Source organism: Chelmon rostratus, chromosome 17 (genome assembly GCF_017976325.1).
Source record: "Chelmon rostratus isolate fCheRos1 chromosome 17, fCheRos1.pri, whole genome shotgun sequence".
NCBI lineage: Eukaryota > Metazoa > Chordata > Actinopteri > Chaetodontiformes > Chaetodontidae > Chelmon > Chelmon rostratus.
Window position 1 is genome coordinate 17,762,529 of NC_055674.1, and position 12,173 is coordinate 17,774,701.

A 12,173-nucleotide genomic window follows, 5' to 3' on the forward strand; every position below is an offset into this window, starting at 1 on the left:
CAGGGTTTCCTCACTTCACCTGTGTCAGTATTTCAGCTATTTCAAATGCTTCAGCTGCAGTGAGACTTTTCAGCAGTGATGTATATGTACATTTTCTTCCGAAAATGTTGCCTTTACTGGTGTTTCAAGTCGCTGAATGCTGATGAAAAGCTTGTTTTCCTTTTATTTATGGTCACTGCTCGACAGTTGTCCCCGCCCAAGACCTTTCCAACAGCTTTCAAATCAAACCACGTCATAAAGCTATAAACTCCAGTTAAAAGCTGCAGCTTGCGTGCTTCTGCTTCTGTGAATTTGTTTGTTTGTTTGTTGATTTTCAGATCTGAGCCTGATTTAAGACTCCCAGTTCTCTCTAAAAGAAAGAAAACAACCATCCTCTCTTTGTGTGTCTCGTGCTGTGAGGGGAACTTATTGAATTGTTAGATATGGTTAGCAACGAGACTCTGATATTTTCACTCTGCCCCAATAATGTCAGCAATTTGCCACAGGAATTCAACCACAATCTGGAGCAACAAAATCAGCGAGCTCTACGAGTTATTATCTGTGAGTTATTCTGCTATAATGTGATGTGATACCAGTCGATATAGGTTCACAGCTGTTAAAAGAGTTTCCCCTCAAACTAAACTAGCGCATGTGATCTGCTCAATAAGCAGATGACTTTGACTCATTGGACTCATTAGGAGCATGTAAATGATGAGAAAGATTAATGAACTTGCAGCAGTGTGAAATGTCTCCAACAACCCACCCCACCCCCACCCCCCCATCCTTTCAAATTCCTCTCTCACTGGTTTCATGTCTCCCTCCATCTTCCTCCCTCCGTTCCCATACCCTCCCTCTCTCACTCAAGCTACGACTTGCAACCATTTGCCCCCACCTCTCTGTCTCTCGCCCTCGCAACCAACAACATTCCTTCATCCTGAAACTCCTTCCTCTGTAACAAAAGCGGGAAAAGACGAAGGGCGGCAATCAGGAAGAAACACCACACCGTCGGTTGTGCCTGCGTGTGTTTATAGGCCCGACTTTGACTGTTTGTTTATACGTTCAACAGCAACGGTGTGACTGTGATCAGGCCGGGGCTGCAGTCTGTCGCCATGGTAGCGTGCGTGGAATCATTGTCAATAATGCCCAGTGTTGTGGGAGTTCCCCCTTCAAACATCAGTGAGTCATGGCTGCCCTCCCGCAGAAAATCACCACCATCAGCTGGGCGACAAAGGCATTAGACACCCAAACACAAAAGGAAAATCTATCGCCTGCCCACAAAAGTTGTTGAAATAGTGGCCGGTTTGAACTTTTGCATGTGTGCTAAGCAGCCAGACGCAGAGAGAGAGGGTGGGACAAGGAGCAGAGAGTGGAGTGGGAGGGCTTAAAGGAGGCAGAGATTATGTGATCAAGCGAGCAGGAGGCTTGCCTGGGGTGTGGACTTAAAAAGAGGGCTGGGTAAAAGTAGGCGGACAGATAGATCCTAGTGTTTGTGCATTTAGACTCTGAGTCTGAGAGTAGTATCCTTGAGAGCAGGAGGAATTCGACTTGAAGAGACCCACAGCCATCAAACAGTAAGTCAGAGAGTCTTCTTGTGCTTTTTTTTTTGAATCCCTGTGTTTCTTTCCTCTCTGTAACTGCTACAGGATGATCAACTGTGGTGTCTGAATAGGATTTGCTTCACAGTGGCTTTAGTATTTTCTGTTTGTATTTAAGAAAAGCAAATAATGAGGAGCAGAGTTCCTCCCATATACCTGTTCACCTTCACCAGCGGCTTTGCTATTGAATTACAGTCCTTCGTTGCTGGCCAGGTGAGGCTGCCTTCCAGATGTGCTCAGTCCCTGCAGCAGATGTTCTACTGAAGTGATTAGTTTGATGTGTCTTTAAAAAAAAAAAAAAAAAAAAGACACATCAACTACTTTCTTGCTTGCGTTCTAGATTTTTGACATTCTCAAACCCGACCTCAGGCATATGTATTCCACTGTGCGCAATGGAAAATATGCCACATCCAGGCCAGATCTACAAATGCCCAGCAGCAACGGTTGACACGACTTATTTTAAAGGGAAATTCTGATCAAAGTGTTCCACCAGTGTGTTTTAAATGAGAGCATCCAACTGCTGAGCATGGAACGTCACATGTTATTTTTTCCACCCAGAAGTTGTTCATTAAAGTTTGGTCGTCAAGAGCACGTCTGCGTTTGAGCTCTTAGCACTGCAGGCAGGCGTTCTACGAACCTTTCGCTTCATCGTAGCCCTCTGGAGCAGATGAAAGGTGGCAAATATTGGTAAAGATGCGTCAGGCGCGATCACATGTGTATCAGGGTGTGAGCCATATGTGTGTGTGTGTGGACCCAGCCCTCGAACCGCTCCTTTACCATGGAGAGAACCAGCACATTCCAGATATGCCTCTTCCTCCGTTCACACCCAGCGCAGCCTCCGCATTGGATACAACCACAGATAGTTCACATACAAGAGTGTGACAAATTATGATAAAATCTGTGATACCTCGGGGCGGACACACCTGTAGTGGAGCCAGTGAAGTAGAGCGATGGCAGGCACAGTAAAGAAGCCTCAGGAACTGTGGGAAAGAGGGTTTTTAATTAGTCCTAAGTCAGTTTTTTGGGCTACAGTTTGTGATAACGTGTAGCAATTCAAATAAAGGGGATGGGGCGTCGACCAGCTAGCAGGTAATCTCTACAGTTATTTTAAGGAGTGGCTTGTCTTCTTAGAAACACACGACAAGCCCAAACTCATCTGCCTGCCCTGAACTTCCCTCCTCAACACTCTGTCTCCACCAGCAGTGTCTGGATCAACTGATTTTGTTCTCCTCATGTCCACCAACACCTCTCTGATTGTTGATAGGAACATTATCTTGCTGTCTATTTGCAGGCGTTTCGCTGGGAGCTGTAACTCAAAGTAATTAGAAGTTGTGAAGCCACGCCCTGAGTGGGTGCCAGGTTTTTGGCTTTGCTCTGAATGAGCGTGTGTGAGTGTGTGCGTGCGTGTTCATGCTTGGAGCTGTCATTTAATGGCTGCCTTTCTGAACGCAGGCAGGAAGTGCCAGGCCTTTGTTACAGGCCGTATTTGATTCTTTCAGCTCATATTAGCTGCTGGTCTGTTGCGCGTGTGCGTACGTCCTTTTTTTTATTAGGCTGAGTTCGCCCTCCAGTTATATTCATCCCGCATAATAACGGGTGGAAAGTGGTGTAACAAGTTTCCTCTTGTGCCTCTCTCTCTCTCTCTCCAGCACAGTCATCATGCTGATTCTCCTCGCTGCCATCTTTGCCCTTCACATCATAGGCATCATCCTCCTCCTGGTGGCCACCATTGACAATGTAAGGAATTAAATTCTGCTGTTTTGTGTTTAAATCGCTGGAGTTGTTTTCCCACATACCTGTACAGTGCAGCGCCCCCCCCCCCCTTCATAGACTCCTCACAGCCCCAAAGCATAATTGTCCCAACATAACCCCTAACTTCCTCCCTAGTTTGAGTGTTAAAATGACAGAGTTATGTGCATTTCCTCGCTGACAGACAGCGGAGAGTGGAGCCCGATGAGTGATTGGCTGCTCACCTCTCCTTCATCACTCCAGGCCTGCATTCCTTCTCTGTCAGCGGTCCACTGTTCCTCTCAGGGCCACATGTTTGACATTTCTGAGTAACAGATGGGCCAGCCGCAGTGTCGTAACCCACTGCCACTCAGTGCATTTCTGTGTGTGTGTGTGTGTTGCATTTAAACTGCAGGCACAGTGTCAGTCAGACGGTGCACATACACATGTAGATATGTCAGATTCATACCTGAGTACGACTGGAATGCCTCAGTGACAGGTGGATGTGCATTCCTCCCTCTGGTCGTTGTCCTTTTGCCTGCAGCTGCCTACAAATACATGTCAGAACACAGAGTGAACGCACACGCTCTGACTTCCCTCTCTTTTAGTATTCATTCACGTTCCCTTGGCATGTAGGAATGTCCATATTTATGCAACTGCTGCAACGAAGTCATCACAAGATTTGAACTGTAACATTTTGCCCATCTTCTCTTCTTCTCAGGCCTGGTGGGTGACTGATACCTACACCACTGATGTGTGGGCCCGATGGGTTCTGGAAAAAAGCGGCGTGTGGAACTACACTGATCTTCCCACAGGCTCGCATTACCCAGAGGGTAAGCCATGCACACACACACAGAACCCATGCAGCAAAGAAGGAGAGTGAGGAGAACCTGTTTCCATGCATACAGCACTCAAAGTCATATTTACTTTTCAATTAAATGAAAATGTTCCCACAATATTTCATTGATTTCCTGTAACACACTATGAGCCAGTGGCTCAAACATCTGTGAAGCCCCTAAAAACCTGCCTTCAAATCTTAAATATTTCTCTAAAACATTAAAAGTTGGCGCTCACAGACTCAGCCAGCCTGCTTCATCAGGGCCGTGCAGGTGCAGTCTAATCAGATTTGATTGACAGTGACCAAACATCCAACCAAGTGTCATCATGTTTAGATTCAAATGTTGTGAAATCCTGATTGGTGCACACAAATACGTGACACCACCTGCTTCTTGCTGAGCCCTGCCCCTTTCAAAAGTGCTGCTCGTGCTCATGGAGGAGCTTTTAAAGACTCCCATGAAACAAGCCTTCCTATTGATAGCTTGACTTATTATTTAGCTTATTTTGTGTCATTATAACATTTTTAAATCTGTTTGATCTCGTTGGTGAACAATCCACAAATATCATGAAAATCACAGATGAAGCATTATGGTGTTACAGAGATACCGCGGCCTACACAACATATTCTCTGACGTAGGTACAGACCTCCAACAACAATCACGATAAGACTTTTTCCCCCCGTATTGTTCAGCCCTTAACGATCCACATTAAATACAAATGTTCAAGTGATGTGTAAAATCAGTGTTGTCTTGTACAAGCACGTAGCAGCAGTCCTATTGTGTAGTGCTCTCTGTTCTGACATCCTCCCAGGACATTTGCATGGGAAGCAGTTGGAGACACACAATGGGTTCACAGCTATCCAAATTCTTTCACATTGAAAATTAAGACCAGTGTGAGTTAAAATTAAGCGTTCATATAACAAAGACATGCAATTGTGTTAAAACTGAAAGCAAAGACTTATGTTTATCCCTTGAACTTGCATGGTGATGTATAGCGATGGGTTTAGACTTGGTAATACGAAAATTACAACTTTGGACAAAACATAGAGTAGCTGTTTGTTTTCACATGGCAGCATAAAATATTTAGGATATCTAATCCAGATTTGTCAAAAAAAAAAAAACAAAACAAAACAAAAACCCAAACCTGTTACTGCAGGATGTTTCCTGGGTGTGTCAGTCTGAGCACATCTTCATTGTGTTGCCCTCTCTCTGGCTCCCCCTGCAGATTACCTCCAGGCAGTGCAGGCCAGCTCTATACTTGCTTGTATATTCTCCATCCTGGGCATCTTTGTGTTTGTGGCTCAGCTCTTCACCCTCAGCAAAGGACAGAGGTTCACCATCTCCGGCATCTTCCAGCTCCTCGCCTGTGAGTATTTTTTTTTCTTCCTCCTGTCTTTGATTTCTTTCTCTCTCTGCATCTCCCTCATCCCGTCCTGATTCTCTGCCCTCACCGACGCCCATGCCTCCTTCCCCCCCAGGCCTGTGCATCATGATCGCAGCCTCCATCTACACAGACCGCTTCCACCTCAATGAGAACTTTGGTTGGTACGGTCACTGCTACATCCTGGCGTGGATCTCCTTCGCGCTCACGTTCATCTCCTCCATCACTTACTTTGTGCTACGCAAGAAGACAGCGTGAGAAGGACACTAGAACTAGCTCCAACCAGCCCGAAACCTTTGGCCGGATCTACTCTTTCAGCTAAAATCTGGTTTTAGTCATGTGTGGGTTGGTGTTTACATTTACATGTTTGGGACCTCAGATTTGAGCTGCTTGTGTATATTCAGCCACAGCCATAGCAGACCTGTTGATCCTCTCAAATACACACTAGTGCTTCGCTGAGTCTGCTGTCAGGGCTTCACGCTTTGTGGAGTGTTTTGGATATTCCTGCAGCAAAAGGCAGGCTCAGTCAATCACACTGGTATTTGAGGGAGTTTTCAACCCAGAGTTGGGGCTGGATTTCTCGAGGGCATCTGAAAGGATTAAGAATATTTTTGCCGTCAACTGCACAAAATTTGCCTTGATCCGTATAAGATGCTACGATAAATTAAGATCTATCATTTTTTTGTGGTTTATAAAAAAAGCAGGTTGAAGAGTCAAATCTGTGGTCTTTTTTTTGTAATGTATATTTACATATGGATATGAGTCTTGGATAAAAATGGGTGAGTTTATCATTTTAGTTTGTTATATTATTTTATTGTTAGTTCACCAATTTGTGTTTCATATATCTGCTCTGATCTTACTTTACATAACATGCCACTAATAAAACAGAGTGTAACTACGATGTGATTGCAGTACTTGGCAAAGCTGTGCTGTTCTGAAGTCTTAAAAAAATCGATTGATGTGTCACCTGTTGTAGATTTGCGTGTGATCTAATGATATGACTATGCAATGATATCAAGTGTAAAATCCACTATATAATGCAGTTTGCAGTTATTTCTGATAGAGGAAAACAACAAACCAGACTATGTGTTGAAGTACAGAAGGAACTCTTACACTTCATTATGGCATTGATAGTCTTGAACTCCAAAGTAGAAAGGCTAAAACTAATCTTCTGTTACACTCATCTAGTATGTATGAAACTTGCCATAACTGAACTAATCAGTATAATGTAATGTAAATCCAACCATGTGCCTGTAATATATCACACCTTCACAACCTCTCATCTACTTTCAGCCTTTGTCAAATCAGCTCCGTTTCCTCTCGGTGTGACAGAAAGGCAACTGCCTTGACTCTTAAAGCGTGAGATGTAGTGTGTAAATATGTTTCATTTCCCATAATGCTCTATGTCTAATGCTGTTTTATTTTTGCTACTGTTATTTCTCATTATATATGACAATGATTTTTACAATATTAAAACTTGATTTTCAACCAGTTATCAACGTTATGTTTTGTTTCTTCTGCATTCGTTATGATTAGGAGCAAAGACTGTTAGTACATCTGTTTAATTATGTTCTACTGGCTATTTTGGTACAAAATGCAGACAAAATGCAGTGAAATATTTCAAACTGATGGCTGATGATAAAATTTATTTCAAATCTGTGCATCAGCCAAAGCAAGATATCTACTGTTCAAACAATGAAACTGCAAAGTGTTTCTATATGAATAAAAAAACATTTTTTTTTCTAAATACAGTATATAACATTACATTGCATTGCTAAGATATAGGCACAGGCCCTCTAATCGTAGAAAGAGCCCAGTCTGGATTTACTGTACAGTAGTTCAAAGTGGGCTGTAGTCCTCCTCCGGCACATAATGGTCCCCCTGGTGTCCTGGCAGGGTCATGTAGGCAGACCGGGCGGGTGATGGAGACGGAGAGGGGAGGGAGAGGCGGTGGAACGGGGAGGCAGGAGCAGGGTGGGAGGGGGGAGGAGGGAAGGAGTCAGAGTGGGGCAGAGGCAGGGGGCGGGAGTGCGTGAGCCTCGGAGCGGAGGCCGGTGGCGTTGCTGTCGGGGGCTCATAATAGGGAGACAAGTGGGAGATGCGGGGGGGAGACGGGGGACAGGCCAGGGTGAAGGCTGGGTTCGCAGGCGTGTAATAAGGTGGCAGGAGCCCCACGAAGTTAAAGCTGCAGGAGTTGAGGCCCGAGTTGCGCCTGGGTCCCACCATCAGGACCTTCTTGGTGTAGTTGTTCAGGGTGGAGACGCCGGCTGACATGCAGACAGTAAAGGCAAACCAGGCAACACTGATGGAGACAGAGAGGAGCAGAAAGGAATCACACTCATGCAGAAGGCGTGCACATGTTCGCAACCGAGTATATACTGGCTAACATCCAGTCATGCTCTGTTGCATGTATAAAAATGCTGAGCAGGCCCAGTTGATTCTGACTTTGTGTCAAGATGGCGAGAGGAAAAGATCTAAGAGACTTTGAAAGAGGCAGGGGCTTCAGCCACAAAGAGTCAGCATGTTTCAACAGGAACAGCGGCTTACGTGACATCTGCATTCAGATCTATGGGAAAGACATGGGTCAGAAATTGCAGTCGACAGCGCACTTTTGACGGCCGCGACGCTTGTGCGTGAGTGCGATATGTAAAGAAAACAAGACGAGCAGCTCTTCCACAGATGACTGAGAATGTCAGTGCGGGACGCGAACAGACCGTGGCAGCAAGAACAGTCCGTCGACAATTACATAGAGAGGGATAATATGGCAGGGCTGCAGTCCGTAAACCCCTCATTACAAAGATGAAAGAACATTTGAGAGTTCAGTGGTGCAAAAATCATAGGCACTGGTCTGCAGAGACAGATACGTCTCTAGGTCAGATATGTGGATGGCAAGTTGGCTATGTGGGTGGATAGTAGGATACATTTTTCTTGCAACTCAATTGAAAGACATAGAGGTAACTATGCCCCAAAACATCATGGTACCTGCTCCATATATTTATACTATTTATAACACAGGAGCTCTTAGTATATTTTTTTCTGAAAGTGATAGCAGTGTGTTCACGTCTGTATGTCATGTTGAAACATGTTCACACACACAAAGAGGATCTTATGTGTTTGTTGTGAAAAACCACCTAAAACTGGCTCGATAATTGGCCTCGCAGACGTTTAATCACACCTGAGGCCACGTTCTTGAGACGACGTGTGAGAGAAAGAGGGTGAGCAGCGGAATGTCACGATGATGCCTTCAGGGCTGTTCGGCACTCGCGGTTCCGCGTTCCTGACATATCAGCAGCAGCCACGGTTGTAAAGTTGGGATTTTAAATGAATTATGATGCCAAAAGATATAGAACAACATATGTGATCCCACATGAAGGTTTGTCGTTGCAGCTCTGCTTTCCCCGCAAACATCATTGTCAGGATACTCAGTACACTGTGATCCGAGATTCAATCAGTCCCATGTGCATGTAATTTCAAATTCATTGTTTCATGAACTCACTAGAACGCCCAGGAGTAGCCATAGCTGTGAGGCTTGAAGTCTTCTGGTCCCATTGAGACAGTGGTCTGAAACACCTGCATGAACATCATGTGACCCACCATCCCGAGCAGACCTGTGAGGACAATAGAAGTAAATATACCAGCCGCTAACAGCGGTCATTCTGTCTCGTTAAAGCTCGACTGAATTACCTCCCAGGACCGTGAAGACTGCAGCGAAAGCATTGAGCAGCTGGCCCCAGCGCTGCGTGGAGGGGAACCAGGCCCTGATGCACAACTGCACAGACAGCAGCGTGCAGCTGATCACCAGCAGGCCGATGTACATGAGCTCCATCGATAGCGACAGCCACATCATCGCTGCGGAGGGAGGAGAGCAGGCATGAGCACAGAGACGGACGACGGTTCGGATTTGAAACAATTAGCCAACCAGGAGCAAAAAAAATGGAGGAGGAAGACATGATCCATTTACCTTTTTCAGAGCCTGGAGTCAAAGTATAAAACCCCCGACACTTCTCCTCTACAAATCAAAAGACAAATGCAGATGTAGTGATAAACTCATCGAAACATGGCAATTTGCACCAGAAAGCCTTCAGTGAATACCTGAGCAGGTGAAGTCAAAGTAACCACTACAACAGTGATATTTCACTGTGTAATCAGCATGCTCTCCATTTCCAAAAGGAACCGATTCAACCCCTCCCCCAACCCACACTCAGCCCCCCTACACACATAGCGTATATTGCACATTTAAATGAACTCTGCAATCTAATTACTGTGTGAATAAGTAGACTGAGGTAGCAGATCACAAAGTGTTTACATGGCCTGGAGTAACCTGATGGGAGATTATGAGATTTGCCTGGTACAAATCTGGACGGATGGGGCCTACAGGAAAGATCGTAGCGGCACACTGGCAAAATGAGACTGCCAGTGTGTCTTGCTTTTCATTTCACTCATCACTTTCAACAAGAAACTATTTTGTTTTCCCCCACCTTTGCCTGCAATGCTATTAAAACAAGAGAAATAGAAACAACCTGCTCCTGCAGTTGGCTAAGCTTCTTTGTGGCTTGTTTACCAATGTGTCTGCATGACAGCTGCAGTGATCAGAGAACCATATCTGGCTCTAAACTACAGTGACCCTGAGAGATCAACACACTGCGCTGATGTCAAGTTAGTGAAAGTGGTTTCTTCGTTTGCTGTCGCTGTCTAATTGCGTCGTTGGGTTGTGTTTTTCTTCCACTTGGCTCTCCAAACGGCGCGCATGTGTTGTCAAATTGGTCAGCTTGCGGTAACGAGTTGCGTCGTGTTTAAAGGGTGAACTGATAGGAGATTATAAGATTTGTCTGGTAGAAATCTGGCTGGATGGGGCTTACAGGAAAACTCTTAGCAGCACAAATGAGACTTTGTCTATTGTAGTTTTGAATTTTGGGGATTTTTTTTTCATTTCACTTCTTAATGTCAACATAAAAACTTTTTGATTTCATCCCCAAAATGTGTTTTTCCCCCCACTGCTGCCAATGCCTTTTTGAAAATAAATAGAAACAACCTGTTTTGTAAGTCGGTTAAGCTTCTTTGTGGCTTGTTTACCAGTGTGTTTTCATGACAGCTGTAACAATCAGAGTACCGTACTTGGCTCTAAATTACAGTGGTCCGTAAGCTCAACACGCTGCGACTTAAGAAAACAGATGCAAATGGACAAAGCACAAGAATATGTAGGAAACATATCCACCAGCGAGAGAACATGTGCACACCATCTAAAACACAACCAACACTAAGTTGTTTTTCATTTACTTGTGCTTTGCTTGCATTATGTTTGCTTGTGTTTTCAGCTGTTACAGTGTGTTTTCTCTCATTGCAGTGGTTTTCCTAAATACTGTGCATGTGCTGTCAAATTGATTTTCTTCATTTGCTGTTGTTTGTTTGTTTATTTGCATGTGTTGTCTTAAGTTGCCGTGCATTGAGCTCTTAGGACCACCATACGAAAGTAACTATTAGCATTCATTCAAATGCTTGGAATGATGTAATGAATGGATCTTATTACTCTGATACACATCCATCGACAACACAGATTCTAAAACTATTCTAATACAATGCAATATAATAAAATATGATAATAGTCATCATTATGACATTTCGACTAATTATCAGGGGTGTCTCTTAAAGCTACAACACTTTTGGCCTCTTGGGGGCAGCAGACACAAAGCTGTGGACACAACACTGACATGCTGCCCCCTTTTTAATTGACATGGCTAACATTAGCATACTGCTATCTACAGTATTTATACATCCTGCAGATATGGTCCAACATTAGCATTCAGAGTCATCTCTCTGTCCATCCAGTGCATGCAGGCCCAATACTGACTCTGCTTTTAGCTCTGTTTTGGGCCTCCACCAACTCTTGCTAGAAATATCTGTGTCATTAGCTCCTAAATTCTCCAATTCTCTTAATTTGTTCATGTTTTTTTTTATGCAGAGGCATAGAAACACAAATTATAGTTCAACAATATCCGTCTCCGTAACAAAATACCTTCATTAATACATGAAGAGGGAGATTTACAGCTCTTGTTGCGGGGCAGATTAGGAGGATTGGTTTTTGCTTTCACCACTGCCAACCAATACATACCAATCTATTAATTACAAAAAGCAGACCGATTTATATCACTAACCACATTAGTCAGTTGAAACTTTTGGCCGAACTTCAGTATCATTCAGGCTGATGACTTAAAATCTGCTGCAAATCAGCTGCAAATGAGACGGTGAAAACCCAGCCGATGTTTGTGAATCCTATTAACCTTTCTCTCTCTGGGTTTCTAATCCATAATTGAGTCATGCTGTTGAAGTCTAAATCTCTGTGAGCACAGAACACTGATGATAATCCTCTTTGGGCTGAGCACATAACCCAAACACACGCTCGCTCGAACACGCATGCAAAATTAACACACCTGAGGCCTCGATTCATATCATCACCTTGGATTTCCTCTCCTCCTGCGACCCAGTTCATTGCCTGTCGCACTAGTGCCACAGTTATGGTACAGCTCGTTTCGCTTCCTGTTTCAGTGCCGACCTGATCTCACCTTGGGAATATCCTCTACCGCACACACGACCAGATCGGCACATATGGTCAGGGACATGCTTATGAAATCCTGTCCAATGATGCTGACTGCATAC

The 12,173-nt window shown here is 44.4% G+C and overlaps 1 protein-coding gene across 1 annotated transcript; it reads left to right on the top strand.

Annotated features, from left to right (window-relative positions):
• Positions 1-1,412: 1,412 nt before the first annotated feature.
• Positions 1,413-7,012, top strand: LOC121621021 (epithelial membrane protein 2-like). Its single transcript, XM_041957316.1, has 5 exons — positions 1,413-1,550; positions 3,224-3,311; positions 4,024-4,135; positions 5,364-5,504; positions 5,617-7,012. Exons 2-5 carry the CDS (start codon positions 3,234-3,236, stop codon positions 5,775-5,777), a joined length of 492 nt encoding a protein of 163 aa, XP_041813250.1. The 5' UTR covers positions 1,413-1,550; positions 3,224-3,233; the 3' UTR covers positions 5,778-7,012.
• The last annotated feature ends 5,161 nt before the right edge of the window (positions 7,013-12,173 follow it).